This window comes from Hypanus sabinus, chromosome 9, assembly GCF_030144855.1.
Source record: "Hypanus sabinus isolate sHypSab1 chromosome 9, sHypSab1.hap1, whole genome shotgun sequence".
Classification (NCBI taxonomy): Eukaryota; Metazoa; Chordata; class Chondrichthyes; order Myliobatiformes; family Dasyatidae; genus Hypanus; species Hypanus sabinus.
The window spans coordinates 88,618,208-88,634,273 of NC_082714.1; the positions used below are offsets into that span (position 1 = coordinate 88,618,208).

General features: G+C 51.8%; 1 protein-coding gene across 2 annotated transcripts in view; it reads left to right on the forward strand.

Moving 5' to 3' along the window:
- Positions 1–5,143: 5,143 nt before the first annotated feature.
- Positions 5,144–16,066, forward strand: part of vps45 (vacuolar protein sorting 45 homolog) — an 88,432-nt gene continuing 77,509 nt past the window's right edge. The window contains exons 1-2 of one of the 2 annotated variants that reach the window (XM_059980105.1): positions 5,202–5,346; positions 12,981–13,511. Coding sequence is in view for 1 of the 2 variants with exons in the window: in XM_059980104.1 (XP_059836087.1) it covers positions 5,254–5,346 (93 nt within the window). In the remaining variant the exon portion in view is untranslated. Of the gene's footprint in view, positions 5,347–12,980; positions 13,512–16,066 lie in introns of both variants that reach the window. The other variant, XM_059980104.1, reaches the window with a different exon arrangement.

Here is a 16,066-nt window from a genome sequence, read left to right on the forward strand (position 1 = left end):
AGGGGGCAGAAGCCAGAATGAAAAGTCGGGGAGGGGGAGAAGGACAAGCTGGCAGGTGATAAGTGAGACCGGGTGAGGGGGAAGGTGGACGGGGGAGGAGAGGACGAAGCAGGCGGCTAGGAGAGGATAGGTAGGGCTGAAGAAGGAGGAATCTAGTAGGAGAAGGGAACGGGACATGGAAGAAATTGAAGGAGGAGGGGAGCTTGAGGGAAGTGATGGACAGGTGAGGAGAAGAGAAGGATTGAGAGGGGAACTACCTTGTGGAATGGAAAATGAGAGGGGGAGGGAAGACATTATCGGAAGTTGGAAAAATCCACGTTCATGCTGTCAGGTTGGAGGCTACCCGGATGGAATACGAGGTGCGGCTCCTCCAGCCTGAGTGTGACCTCATCGAGACGGTAGAGGAGGCCGTAGAGATGTGTCAGAATGGGAATGGAGAGTCAGATTGAACGGATGACCGCGGCAGGTTCACAGGTGAAGTGTCACCTCACCTGGAAGGACTGTTTGCGGCCCTGAATGGCAAAACACGTTCAAGAAAAACGTTCATGAAAAGCATTCAATGATTTTCAAAGTTTGCAGTAAATTTATTATCAAGTACATGTAAGTCACCAAAGAAACACAATAGAATCAATGAAAGACCCTGCCCAACAGGTCTGACAGACCACCAGCATGAAAAAGACAATAACATGTGCAAATAGAAAAGAATGAGAATAAATAATTAATAAATATCGAGAACATGAGTCTTTGAAAGTGAGTCCGTAAGTTGTGGAACAACACACACAAAATGCTGGTGGAACACAGCAGGCCAGGCAGCATCTATAGGGAAAGCACTGCCGACATTTCGTCAACAAAGGGTCTTGGCCTGAAACGCCAACAGTGCTTCTCCGTATAGATGCTGCCTGGCCTGCTGTGTTCCACCAGCATTTTGTGTGTGTTGTTTGAATTTCCAGCACCTGCAGATTTCCTTGCATTTGCCATAGGTTGTGGAAACAGTTCACTGATGGGGTGAGTGAAGCTATCCCCTTCAGTTCAAGAACCTGATGGTTGAGGGGTTGAGAGTTCCTGATCCTGGTGGTGCGAGTCCTGAGGCTTCTGTACATTCTTCCTGATGGCAGCAGTGAGAAGAGAGCATGGTCTGGGTGGTGGGGGTCCTCGATGATGGATGCCGCTTTCCTGCAACAGCACTCCGCGCAGATGTGCTCATTGGTGGGGAGGGCTGTACCCATGATGGACTGGGCCGTATCCACTACTTTTTGGAGGATTTTCGGTGCAAGTGGATTGGTGTTTCATGATGCAACCTGTCAATATATTCTCCACCGCACATCTATAGAAGGTTTTGTTCTGTTGGTTCCTGTGATCTGGGATGTTTTGAAGGAGTGCACGTTGCAAGTTTCTATCTGTTGAGAATTGCTTCCAAACGGTAAGTTGCATAGACCTTCAGCTTGTAACATGAACAAAGTCACCAGAGAGAGTGACTGAAGCCAGTGGACATAACCTGGTTTACTAGCAGGCATAATACTGAGACACTTTCAGAGGAAGAGGCCTGCTCGACCCAATACATGCTGAAGATCAAAGGACAATTCTACAATGCTTCCTCTGAATGACATAGAACTTTCACATCCCTTTCTTCGCACCCACACTCTAGGCACCCAAAGTGAACGTTCATCAGCATTATCTGGTTTTTCAATAAACTGCTGTTTGCAGCTCTAGAAACCTATTGCCCAGGGCTGCATTTTAAATTCAATGTACAGTCCATGTTCAGGATGAAAAGTCCATAGGTAACAGTTTAGTGATGGGGCGAGTGAAGATGTCCCCCCAGTTGAAGAGCCTGATGGTTGAAGGGAAACAACTGTTCCTGAACCTGGCGGTGTGGGTCCTGAGGCTCCTGTACCTCCTTCCTGATGGCCTAAAGACTGGTTGCTGAAGTTCATCATGGCTATCCCTTGAGGTTGAGGATGATGGTCTTCATTCCGTTGTTCTATCACAGAGCGAAGACACTTGTGCCTGTATTTGTTTAACGTGTACTTGATATTGCACTCCAAGAAGCACACGATACTTCACAAATCAATCAAATAATTCCAATGGCATGGAAACCACGACGATTGGAGCTGATGGATTTGTTGCAGTCTTCATCTGCCTTCACAGCCGTTGAGTTTGAAGTAACTTTGTCCGCCTGTTCCACCGTTGGTTTGTTCTTTGTCAGGGACCTCACCCTCGACCTTACCGGCATGGGTGACCCTACCAGGAACGTAGCTCCAGACGGCATCGCTCTCAGGATCTCAGGACCACACAAGCTTCTCCACCATGACAAGATGACAATCCACGGAGAAGTGCTGAAGATAATATTTTGCTATACACACTAAGCCCAGAATATGCCCTAACACAACTTAGTAACCCCATCCTGATCATTGCCTATGAAAGTTTATAAGGCATTGTTTAGACTGCTCTTGGAGTATTGTGAGCAGTTCTGGACCCCTTATTATGAAAAGATGTGCTGGCATTGGAGAGGGTCCAGAGGAGGTTCATGAGAATAATCCCAGGAATGAAAGGGTTAATGTGTAAGGAGCATTAGGTGGTGCTGGAATTTGGAAGAATGAGGGATATTGAATATCCCTGTTGAATATTAAAAGGCCTAGATAGGGTGAGGATGTGGAGAGGATGTTTCCTACAGTGGCGGAGTCTAGGACCAGAGGGTATAGCTTCAGGGTAGGAGTTCCCTTTAGAACAGAGATGAGGAGGAATTTTTTTAGCCACAAGGTTTTAAATCTGTGGAATTCATTGCCAAGAACAGCTGTGGATGCAAAGTCATTGGGTATATTTAAAATGGAGGTTAATAGGTTCTTGATTATTGAGGGCATCAAAGGTTATGGAGATAAGGCAGGAGAATGGGGTTGAGAGGGGTAAAAAAAGTCATCCATGATGGAATGGTAGAGCTGACTCGATGGGCTGAATGGCCTAATTCTGCTCCTGTGTTTAGGACTGAGGAACTGGTGGTGGACTTCGGGAAGGGGTGGTCAGGAGAGCGCACCCCAGTCCTCAGTGGTGGAAATGGGCAGCAGCATCTTGAAGATCCATCACGGGTCCAACATGGTGATACACGCGTGAAGAGAGCGACTTGGGCTTTGAGGAGATTTAGTACGCCAGGTCATTTGCGTTAACAACCAACACACCAAAAAATGCACTGGGGTTGCCACACATTCCGGCACCAACAGAGCGTGCCCACAAAGCCCAGCAGAACACAGGCAACATGAATAACGAGCACCACAGCACAGAATGAGAAACAACAGCAAGCGAAGCACCAAAGCAGAACAAAGTGCAACAGCTGCACAGAAAGTGCAGTGCGGCGGATGATGAGGTGCAAGGTAGACTGGGAGGGAGAGAGACAACTTCATCATGCTAGGGGATTGGTAACATCAGGGTAGAAGCTGTCCTTGAGCCCGGTGGTTTGTGCTTTCAGGGTACTTTTATCTTCTGCTTGATGGGAGGGGAGAGAAGGGAGAACATCTAGGGTGGGTGGGGTCTTTGCTTACGCTGGATGCCATTCCAAGGCAGCTGGAAGTACGGACAGGGTCCATGGAGGGTAGACTCGGATCCGTTTTTAGAGGATTCTGCAGTTCATTTCTGTTTACAGCTTTTTTAAAAATTGCTGTTTTGATCTGTGCAGACTGGCTTTGCGGGCTGCAGGCAACGAACGACAGAGCGCTAAGTTGAACTGAACCGAACTATGCTGAACATTCCTGGACTGTTTTCAAGGTGTGATGTGTTCTTTGCTCGTTTTCGGCTGTTTGCACGATTTGTTGTGCCCATTGGGTGTTTGATGTTTACTTTCATTGGGCTCCATAGTGTTTGTTTTGTGGCTGCTTGGAGGCGAATGAATCCCAGCGTTACAGACCACGTACATACTTTGTTAATAAATGGAGGTCTGTGTTGCACTGTATAACTCTCTGACTGTAGAGAGGGATTTTTGGGGTTGTTACATATCTGTTGAAAGGTCTGGTGAGGCTTTTCTTGAACCCGGAACTCAAGAGATTCTGCAGCTGCTGTAAATCTTCCTTTTTCTTCTCCTCATCAAGGGATGTGGGGAGAAGGCAGGAACGGGGTACTGATTGTGAACGATCAGCCATGAATGGCGGTGCTGGCTCAAAGGGCCAAATAGCCTACTCCTGCACCTATTGTCATTGCCCACCACCTCCCTCAGGTGCGCTTCCTCTTTACCTTTCTTCCATGGCCCACTGTCCTCTCCAATCAGATTCTTTCTTCTTCAGCCCTTTACTTCTTCCACCTATCACCTCCCAGCTTCTTACTTCATCTTTCACTCTCCTACCCACCTTTCCACTTACCTGGTCTCACCTGTCAGCTTATACTCCTTCCTCTCCCCCACCACCTGCTTATTCTGGCTTTGTCCTCCTTCCTTCCTAGTCCTGAGGAAGGGTCTTGGCTCAAAACGTTGACTGTTCATCCCTCTCCATAGATGCTGCCTGACCTGCTGTGTTCCTCCAGCATTTTGTGTGTGTTGAACCTGGAGGTGTGGGCCTTCCCATCTGAGGGCAGGATCGAGAAGAGGGAATGACCTGGGTGCTGGGTGTCCCATTTCTGAGATATCACCTTTTGTAGGTTGTCCTCGATAGTGGGGAGAGCTGTACCAGGGATGGAACTGGCTGAGTCTCAGCGCTCTCTGCAGCTTCTTGCAATCCTGTTGCAACCAATCAGAATGTTTTCCACCGGACATCTGTAGAAGCTTCGTCAGAATAACTAACATTAACGAAACCTAATATCTAGGTCACAATAACATGTTAACTTATGTGTCATCTTGGTATTACTGCTGTAAAGTACTCAATGGCAATAAAGTTGAATTTGCATTATCTCATAATTGTTGAGAATCCTTATATACACTCAGGATATTACTCAGGCTATTAAACGGTTTTGAAATTCGTCGCTTCCGCTTGATATTCTGAGAAACTTCTTTAAAAAAAAAAGAAAATTTGACCGACCCATTGATATTAACAAGGATAGTCTTCCGTGAAACCATGAGTTCACCTGTGCTCTGCTGTCGACAAAACAAACCCCTTCCAAACGGGATCCGTAGAGCGCGAGGGGTACCGGGAGTTGTAGTTCAAATATGGTGCAGCAAGGTTGGGTGGAGTGGCCGGTGATTTGAACGGAACTACAACGCGGACGGAGCGTGCGCACCGAGTTGCTGCCGAGGGCCTGGGAACCAGAGTAGGAGCAGAACCGGGAGCCGCCACCGCCACCATGAACGTGGTGTTGGCTGTCAAGCAGTATGTGTCCAAGATGATCGAGGAGAGCGGGCCCGGCATGAAGGTGCTGCTGATGGACAAGGAGACGGTGAGAGGCGCCGGGCGAGGGAGCGCCATACTGTCTGTAGGCAGTGTTGTGGAAGAGTGGCACCGTCTGTGGGATGGTGGGAGGGAGGGTCGCAGGACGGGGGGGTGGTGGGACGGGAGGGTCACAGGACGGGGGGGTGGTGGGAGGGAGGGTCACAGGACGGGGGGGTAGTGGGAGGGAGGGTCGCAGGACGGGGGGGTGGTGGGAGGGAGGGTCGCAGGACGAGGGGGGCAGGACAGGAGGGTCGCAGGACGGGGGGGTGGTGGGAGGGAGGGTCGCAGGACGGGGGGGTGGTGGGAGGGAGGGTCGCAGGACGGGGGGGTGGTGGGACGGGAGGGTCACAGGACGGGGGGGTGGTGGGAGGGAGGGTCGCAGGACGGGGGGGTGGTGGGACGGGAGGGTCACAGGACGGGGGGGTGGTGGGAGGGAGGGTCGCAGGACGGGGGGGAGGGAGGGTCGCAGGACGGGGGGGTGGGAGGGAGGGTCGCAGGACGGGGGGGCGGGACAGGAGGGTCACAGGACGGGGGGGTGGTGGGAGGGAGGGTCACAGGACGGGGGGGTGGTGGGAGGGAGGGTCGCAGGACGGGGGGGTGGTGGGAGGGAGGGTCGCAGGACGGGGGGGTGGTGGGAGGGAGGGTCGCAGGACGGGGGGGAGGGAGGGTCGCAGGACGGGGGGGTGGGAGGGAGGGTCGCAGGACGGGGGGGCGGGACAGGAGGGTCACAGGACGGGGGTGTGGTGGGAGGGAGGGTCACAGGACGGGGGGGTGGTGGGAGGGAGGGTCGCAGGACGGGGGGGTGGTGGGAGGGAGGGTCGCAGGACGGGGGGGGCGGGACGGGAGGGTCACAGGACGGGGGGGTGGTGGGAGGGAGGGTCACAGGACGGGGGGGGTGGTGGGAGGGAGGGTCGCAGGACGGGGGGGGCGGGACGGGAGGGTCGCAGGACGGGGGGGGCGGGACGGGAGGGTCGCAGGACGGGGGGGTGGCGGGAGGGAGGGTCGCAGGACGGGGGGGGGGGGTGGGAGGGAGGGAGGGTCGCAGGACGGGGGGGTGGTGGGACGGGAGGGTCGCAGGACGGGGGGGTGGTGGGAGGGAGGGTCGCAGGACGGGGGGGGTGGCGGGAGGGAGGGTCGCAGGACGGGGGGGTGGTGGGACGGGAGGGTCGCAGGACGGGGGGGTGGTGGGAGGGAGGGTCGCAGGACGGGGGGGTGGTGGGACGGGAGGGTCGCAGGACGGGGGGGGCGGGACGGGAGGGTCGCAGGACGGGGGGGTGGCGGGAGGGAGGGTCGCAGGACGGGGGGGTGGGAGGGAGGGTCGCAGGACGGGGGGGTGGGAGGGAGGGTCGCAGGACGGGGGGGGCGGGACGGGAGGGTCGCAGGACGGGGGGGTGGTGGGAGGGAGGGTCACAGGACGGGGGGTGGTGGGAGGGAGGGTCGCAGGACGAGGGGGGCAGGACAGGAGGGTCGCAGGACGGGGGGGTGGTGGGAGGGAGGGTCGCAGGACGGGGGGTGGTGGGACGGGAGGGTCGCAGGACGGGGGGGTGGTGGGAGGGAGGGTCGCAGGACGGGGGGGGTGGGACGGGAGGGTCGCAGGACGGGGGGGTGGGAGGGAGGGAGGGTCGCAGGACGGGGGGTGGTGGGACGGGAGGGTCGCAGGACGGGGGGGTAGTGGGAGGGAGGGTCGCAGGACGGGGGGGTGGTGGGACGGGAGGGTCGCAGGACGGGGGGGTGGTGGGACGGGAGGGTCGCAGGACGGGGGGGTGGTGGGACGGGAGGGTCGCAGGACGGGGGGTGGTGGGACGGGAGGGTCGCAGGACAGGGGGGTGGTGGGAGGGTCGCAGGACGGGGGGGGGTGGTGGGAGGGAGGGTCGCAGGACGAGGGGGTGGTGGGAGGGAGGGTCGCAGGATGTGGGGGGGCGGCGGGACGGGAGGGTCGCAGGATGTGGGGGGCGGCGGGACGGGAGGGTCGCAGGACGGGGGGCAGCGGGAGGGAGGGTCGCAGGACGAGGGGGGGCGGCGGGAGGGAGGGTCGCAGGACGGGGGGCAGCGGGAGGGAGGGTCGCAGGACGAGGGGGGGCGGGACGGGAGGGTCGCAGGACGGGGGGGTGGTGGGACGGGAGGGTCGCAGGATGTGGGGGGGCGGCGGGACGGGAGGGTCGCAGGACGGGGGGGCGGTGGGACGGGAGGGTCGCAGGACGTGGGGGGGCGGCGGGACGGGAGGGTCGCAGGACGAGGGGGGGGCGGGACGGGAGGGTCGCAGGACGGGGGGGTGGTGGGACGGGAGGGTCGCAGGACGGGGGGCAGCGGGAGGGAGGGTCGCAGGACGGGGGGGTGGTGGGAGGGAGGGTCGCAGGACGAGGGGGGGCGGGACGGGAGGGTCGCAGCACGGGGGGGTGGTGGGACGGGAGGGTCGCAGGACGGGGGGCAGCGGGAGGGAGGGTCGCAGGACGGGGGGTGGTGGGAGGGAGGGTCGCAGGATGTGGGGGGGCGGCGGGACGGGAGGGTCGCAGGACGGGGGGCAGCGGGAGGGAGGGTCGCAGGACGAGGGGGGGCGGCGGGACGGGAGGGTCGCAAAGCCCCTTCCCTTTCTCCCATGCACTACGGGGGGGGGCGTGGGGGATGTTGCCCCATGGGAAGGTTATTTAAATATCTCAGTGCTCTTTTAAAGATATTAACCCTTAAAATCTGCTCCCATTCTGTCAACCCAGAGTCTCTCTCATTTCTTAACTGTTTCTCTTTATCCTGTCCTTCCTATCTCATTATTCATGCGTCTTAACATTGGATGGAATCAGCGACCGACCACCCAGGTTCGGGGGGGGGGGGGGGGGGCGGGGTGGAGATAATTCACGGATTGAAAACCGGATTGGAAACTCTATATCCTAAATACTCAACACATCACAGTCACATGCCTCCCCTCCATCAGTGGTATCGACAAGAGGTGCTACCTCAAGAAGGCAACATCCATCAAAGATCCCCACCATTAGGCCATCTTCTCTCGGGAGGTGCAGAAGCCTTAAGTCCCATGCTACCGGGGATCAGGAGCACACAGGATTCTGTAGATGCTGGAAATCCTCCACACACAATACTGGAGGAATGCAGGTCATGCGGCATCTATGGAGAGGGATAAAGAATTGATGTTTCAAGCTGAGACCCTTCATTAGGACTGGAAAGGAATGGGGAAGGAGCCAGAATAAGAGGGTGAGGGGAGGGGAAGGAGTACAAGCTGGCAGGTGATGTGTGACCAGATGAGGGGAAGGTGGAACCTCTACTTATTCTAGCTCCCCTCTTACCCCTTCTCACCACCTTTGGTTCTCCCATGGTTTGCTGTCCTCTCCCATCAGATTCCTTCTTTATAAGTGTTTTACCTCAGCCATATTACCCCCTCCCCCCACACCCAGCTTCCTCCTCACTTGGAGAATGGAATCATGGAAGGGGGAGAGGAGATAGAGTACTGGAAGTTGGAGAAATCAATGTTCATGCTGTCAGGTTGGAGGTTTCTCTGATAGAATATGAGGTGTTGCTACTCCAGCCTGAGTTAGTCCTCATGGCAGTCAAGGAGGCCGAGGACCAACATGTCAGATTGGAAATGTGAAGCTACTGGTAGCTTCCAGTGGAGGCAAGGCCTTCTCACAGGGGGTGATGGTTGTGTGGAGCAGGCTGCTGGGGAAATGAGTACAATTTACATAAATAGGAGAGGTTTAGAAAGATTTGAGGGAAATAGGACAGCCCTGATGAGTTGGGCCAAAAGATCTGTCCTAGAAACTCTCCACACCTACTCAAACACACCTACTTTTCTTATTTATTTATAAGACCAGAAGATAAGAGCAGAATGAGGCCACTTGGCCCATTCATCATGGCTGATCCACTTTCAGCCCCAATCTCTTGCCTGCTCCCTGTATGCCTTCATGCCCTGATTAATCAAGATTCTATCAATCAATAATCTAGCTATCAATCAAGAGTTTATCAGTCATCTAAATAATCATTTATTTATAGATACAGCAGGGATTAGGCTCTTCCAGCCCAATGTACCACCTATTTAACCGCAATTTACAATGACCAATTGACCTGCTAAACCTTTGGACTGTGGGAGGAAACCAGAGCACCTGGAAGAAACCCATGCTTTCATTGGGATGACATACAAGCCTCTTCCAGGTGGCGCTGGCATTGAAGTCCAAACTCCAACACCCAGAGCTGCAGTAGCGTTGCGCTAACCACTACATTACCGTGGCGTTCCATGTCTTAGACACACTCACCGTCGGAGTACAACTTTTACAATCTACTGTATGGGTTTTCCCCACTATTCGAAGGTAGAGCGTTCCTATGAAATGGTTCATAAGCCGGAATGTTGTAAAGTGAAGAAGCAATTACCATTTATTTATACGGGAAAAATTTGTGTGCGTTCGCACATCCAAAAAATAACCTACCAAATCATGCCAAATAACACATAAAACCTAAAATAACAGTAATATATAGTAAAAGCAGGAATGATCTGATAAATACACAGCCTATATAAAGTAGGAATACTTTTCTACAATTATTGCAGCACTGTCCACTGCAGCGAAAATCTCACGCAAGCGCTCTCGGCAGCACTCGCGGCAGAAATAGATGGCGCAAGCGCTCCCGGCAGAAATACTCTTTCCAGTAACCCTTAAGCTATGAAGCTACTAAGTAACACATAAAAATACACGGCCTGTATAAAGTAGAAATAATGTATGTACAGTGTAGTTTCACTTACCGGAATCTGGAGCACACTGATGATGGTGTGTTAGGCTGAGTCGTCGGAGGTTGGGGTGGTGGGAGGCAGAGGAGACTGGGGTGTCATCTCATCATCGTCTGCTTCCATCCGGGCAGGCAGGTCACCTTCTATGTCTGCCTGCCTCAATGTTGAAGGTCGAGTTTCATCATCTGCTGTGGAAGGCTTGAAAAACGACAGTAGGCCTCACTGCTTAGCCTCGTGCATTTTTCTATCATACAGTTCTTTGTAAGCTCTCAAACCATCCTGCAAATATGCCCTAAACCTACATACCCTTTCAAAATTAAAGTCGTACATTTCTGCAATCATTGCAGCGTTGTCATTCCCAGCGAAAATCTCACTCAATTGCTTCCCATTCAGTTCCTGGATGGCTTCACTTTCTGGTCGTTTGCTACTGCGTTTGGCTTCAATTGTTATCCTTTCCTCTTCTGCAGCTCTTCATCTCAGTTCTTGGTCGTGGGATGCCAAAACCTCTTCAACATCATCTTCGTCAACTTCCATAAACCCTTAGCCAAACTCACTATGTCCTTACTTTGTTCACCACGATCGAAACACTTAATTATGTCTAGTTTCACGCTAAGTGTAACACCCTTACGAGCTCTTTTAGGCTTTTCCGATACCTTAGAACTCATCTTGCTAACAGATGCACAAAATAAATTGATATAAAGCACTGATGCTCACAGGCACGTGTTTAAGCAAAGCCGGCTAGAATGCAGTTCCAGGGGAGGAGCTTGGCAGTTCGGGTCACGTGCTGCCTTTTTTTGTAACGGTGAAAACACCTGTTAGCGAAAACAGGTAACTAATGTAGGTTTTTCGTAACAGCAAGGTGTTGCAAAGCGAACATTCGAAAAATGGGGGACACCTGTATATACCCCACGTTGTTTAGACAATTTACCTCTCAGCCTCCTCTGCTCCAGGGAAACCAAGCCCAGCTTGTCCAATCTCTCCGTGTAACTGTAATGCTCCAGTGTCCTGGTGAACCCTCTCTGAAACGTCGACTGTGGTCTATTTCCTCCCCCCTCCCCGACGCTGCCCAACCTGCTGAACCTTTGTCCATCCTTTGCCACCTAGTGGCTGTCCCTGGGATCCATAGTCAAGGTCAGGTTTATTGTCAGATGCTCAGTGTGTACTTGGGCAGCATCAGAGGCAACAGCGTTCACCAGGAGCTCGTGAATTATAGTAACTTATACAAGAAAGGACACGATTAGTGTAAAAGATGCAGTCGATTGCAGTACTGAGTGGGCATAATGTGGCAGTACGGAAGTAGTGATTATGGGATTGTTTTATTTTATTTAGAGATACAGCACCGAAAAGTTGGGCCAGAGGGCCTTTTTCCATTCTGTACGACTCTGTGTGAAAGGTATCTTCATCAGATCCTTTCCACACTGATCTTGACCCTGGCCCAATTACCCCCAAATGATCAATTGCCCTACTGACCGGTACGGTTTTGGAATGTGGGAGGAAATCCACGTGGTCACGGGGACAGTAAAAACTCTTCACAGACAGCAGCTGGAATTGGAGTTGCTGGTGCTGTAAAGCGTTACATTAACCTCTGTGCTACCATGCCTTTCGGTTCCAGAACTGAATAGTTGAAGGAAAGTAGCTGTCCTTGAACCTGGTGGTGTGGGATTTCAGGCTTCTGTACCTCTGAAAATCTACTGACTGTATCTACCTCTCTCTTCCACCCCCCCCCCCCCCCGAGCAGGGTGTTTCACCCACTCACCACTCTCTGTGTTTAAAAAAAACTCTGACATTCCCCGCCTATTCTTTCCTCCAATCACCTTAAAATGATGCCCCTCTGTATTAGCCACTGTGGGAGTCTTTGGGCCAAACACTGATGAGTAGGACTAGCTTAGATGGGAGTTCTAAACGTTTCTTCCCCAAATCAGTTAATCTGATCAACTATTCTCGTTAGTCCCCAACCCCCCTCTATCTGTTATTCAGTCACTGCTCAGTAAACAGTTGAAACCACTTTTTATAAAGCTGTTTACATTGTAAATCCATGATGGTACTTAGGTATTTGTGCACATTTTGTTCTATGTCTGTACTAATAACTATACTTCTGATTATAATTTTTTATAATTGGGGTGGGGTGGAGTAAAACTCTTACAACCCGGAGAGCTTGGGATGTTTGGGACAGGGTTTTAAAGTCAAAGTAAATTTACTATTAAAGTACGTACAAAAGATGTAGAGATGGAAAAGGGCCGGTTAGTCATGACGGATCCCACCCACCCTGCTCATGGACTGCTCCTCCCACTCCCATCAGGGAGGAGGCTACGATACATCCACACCAGGACACCAGACTCAAGATCAGTTACTTTCCCCAAACAGTAGGACTGATCTACACCTCCACCCACTAACTCACACCCCCACCACCACTGCTGTACAATTTCTTTATCGTTTCCTGTCAGAGTCACCTTATGTACAGACATTCTTGTGCCCAGCATCACTTTATAGACATACAATCATTATATATATATATATATATATATATATAAAAATAATCTACGTACATGTTATTTTTTTTACTTATTCTTTTGTGCAGAAGTCCTGGGCATATGTACATAGCCAGGGAGCCTAAGATTTCTGCACGGTATTTGTCAACATGGAGTGGAGAGCAAGTTTGTAATTCTGGTGGGAGTCAAGAATGTTGGGAATGGTAAGGGTGCAGTGCCGCGGGAGGAGGGGGTGGGACAAGCGGCAGAAGAGTGCTATGGGCAGGGGGTGGCGTGGGTACAGACACACCCGGCCCTGAGGCACCAGGAAAGGTCATTTGATTCAAGCATTGACCATTACAGAATGTCTCTCTGGTGCTTCCCATTCCACCCCCCCATCCCCTTTTCCCAACCATGATTCCCCTCTCTCTGCCCTCTTCCCACTCTCAGTCCACAATACAGGCTCCTTTCAGAATCAGGTTTATAATCGCTCACGTGTGCCAAATCGGCAGCAGTACAGTGCATACATAAAAGCTGTACATGAGACTTGAGTTGACTCACCCAGCACCAGCGGATCCACCTGCCGAGCAGCATCGCAGGGACCACGGACGGCACCCAGTGCGGACTCAGCAAAGCTAGAAATATCTTCAGATCAGTGACTGACATCTGGGTATCAGCCAAGTACAGAGTCCGCACCAGCTCTCTGTTCCGTCCACACTCTTGTACAGGTCAGAACGCTGGCGCATGACAGAGAACGACCTTGTCAAGCTGTCATCATTTCCCACCGTGAGCCTGCGGAATATGCTCTGTACTTCCTGGCCAATAAAGTTCTCTGGCCACACCCTACTCTTCACTGTCACCCAAGAGGACATGGCCACAACCATCAGAAGGGCCATTGTTGGGAGTAGGCCAGTGACGAGAGTAGGAGTGTTAGGATTTGGCTCAAAGGAGGATTCGGCTTGAAAGAGGCGTTGGCTCTGGGTAAGCTTCTGTTAAGGTTCCCTCTTCCTTTTTCCCCTCCTACTGTACCTGTTGTTCTTCATGCTGGATGTTGGAGTCCTGGGAGGCCCAGAGTCTCTGAGGGAACTGCATCCGGCTGCAGCTTCTTGAAGACCCTGTCACAGATCTGGAGCAACAAGTGGATGACCTATGGGAGAGTGAGGAGATAATCGATCAGACATACAGGGAAGTAATGAATTTGCAGGTGGCGAGTAGTTGAGTGACTATCAGGAGAAATGGAAATGTGAATAGGCAGTTAGCACAAAGCGCCCCTGTGGCCTCAAAATTAAGTATACCGCTTTGGATACTGTTGGGGGCGGGGGAATGACCTCCCAGGGGAATGTAATTGAAGCCAAGTTACTGGCGCTGGGCATAGGTCTGTGGTGCAGAAGAGAAGAGGGGAACGGTAGTGATAGGGGACTCAGTAGTGAGGGGAACAGACAGGAGATTCTGTGGACGTGAACGGGACACCCGAATGATATGTTGTCTCCCAGGTGCCACGGTCAGGGATGTCTCGGATCAAGTCCACAACATTTTGGAGGGAGGGAGAGCAGCCAGCTGTGTTGGTACATATTGGTACCAATGACAGAGGAAAGAAAAGCGAAGAGGTCCTGAAAAGAGAATTTAGAGAGCAAGGTAGAAAGCTGAGAGGCAGGACCTCCTGGGTAGTAATTTCTGGATTGCTGCCTGTGCCACGCAAGAAACAAGATGCTTTGGCAGATAAATGTGTGTCTGAGAAGCTGGTGCAGGGGACAGGGCTTCGGGTTCTTGGATCATCGGGATCTCATCTGGGGGACGTATGACCTGTACAAAATGGACAGGTTGCACCTGAACCCAAGGGGAACCAATATTCCTGCGGGCAGGTTTGTTAGAGCTGTTGGGGAGGGTTTAAACTAATTTGGCAGTGGGATGGGAACCAGAGTGAAGGGACTCAGGACAGGACGGATGGTAAAAAAGCAAAGATAGTGTGCAGTCAGACTGTCAGGAAAGGCAGGCAGATGATAGGACATAATTGCAGCCAGCAGGGTGAGTATCAGTGCATTATGGATGTAGGATCAAAAAGGGTAGCAAATACGGTACTCAAAGTGTTATATTTAAATGCGGATAGTATAAGAAATAAGGTGGATGATCTTGTTGCACTGTTTCAGATTGGCAGGTATGATGTTGTGGCCATCACTGAATTATGGCTGAAGAATGGTTGTGGTTGGGAGCTGAATGTCCAAGGTTACAGGTTGTATCAGAGGGATAGGAAGGTAGGCAGAGGGGATGGCATGGCTCTGCAGGTAAAGGATGGCATCAAATCAGTAGAAAGATGTGACAAAGGATCGGAAGGTGTTGAATCCTTGTGGGTTGAGTAAAGAAACTGCAAGGGTAAAAGGACCCTGATTGCAGTTATATACAGGCCTCTCAATAGTGGCTGGGAGGTGGACCACAGGTTACAACAGGAAATAGAAAAGGCGAGTCAAAAGAACAATGTGACGATAGTTATGGGAGATTTTAACATGCAGATAGATGGGGAAAATCAGGTTGGAAATGGATCTTGAGAGTGAGTTTGTTGAATGCCTACGAAATGTTTTTTTAAGAGCAGTTTGTCATTGAGCCTACTGAGGGATCAGCTATACTGGGTTGGATGTTATGTAATGAACCGGAGGTAATTAGGGAGCTTAAGGTAAAAGGAGGCAGTGATCATAATATGTTTGAGTTCAACTTGAAATTTGATAGGGAGAAAGTTAAAGGCTGATGTAGCATTATTTCAGTGGAGTAAGGGAAACTACAGTGGTATGAGAGACGAGTTGGCCGAAGGAAATTGGAAGGAACTGCTGGCAGGGATGACAGCAGAGCTGCAATGGCGTGAGTTTCTGGGAAAAATGAGGAAGGTGCAGGATAGATGTATTCCAAAAAATTAGGAAATACTCAAATGACAAAATAGTACAACCATGGCTGACAAGGGAAGTCAAAGCAAAAGAGAGGGCAGACAACAATGCAAAAATTAGTGGGAAGACAGAGGATTGGGAAGCTTTTAAAACCTACAGAGAGCAACTGAAAGATCATTAGGAGGGAAAAGATGAAATATGAAAGCAGGCTAGCAAACAATATCAAAGTGGATAGTAAAAGCTTTTTCAGGAATGTGAAAAATATAGGACTACTAGAAATTGAGGCTGGAGAAATAATAACGGGGGACAAGGAGATGGCAGATGAACTAAATGAGTATTTTGCATCAGACTTCACTGTGGAAGACACTGGCAGTGTGCCAGATGTTGAAGGGTATGAGGGAAGAGAAGTGGGTGCAGTTACTATTACAAGGGAGAAGGTGCTCAAAAAACTGAAAGACCTAAGGGTACATAAAGTACCAGGACCAGGTGAACTGCAACCTAGGTTTCTGAAAGAGGTAGTGGGTGAGACTGTGGAGGCATTAGTAATGATCTTTCATTGGACTCTGGCATGGTGTCAGAAGACTGGAAAGTGGCAAATGTCGCTCCATTCTGTAAGAAAGGAGGAAGGCAGCAGAAAGGAAAACCAGTTAGCCTGACACCAGT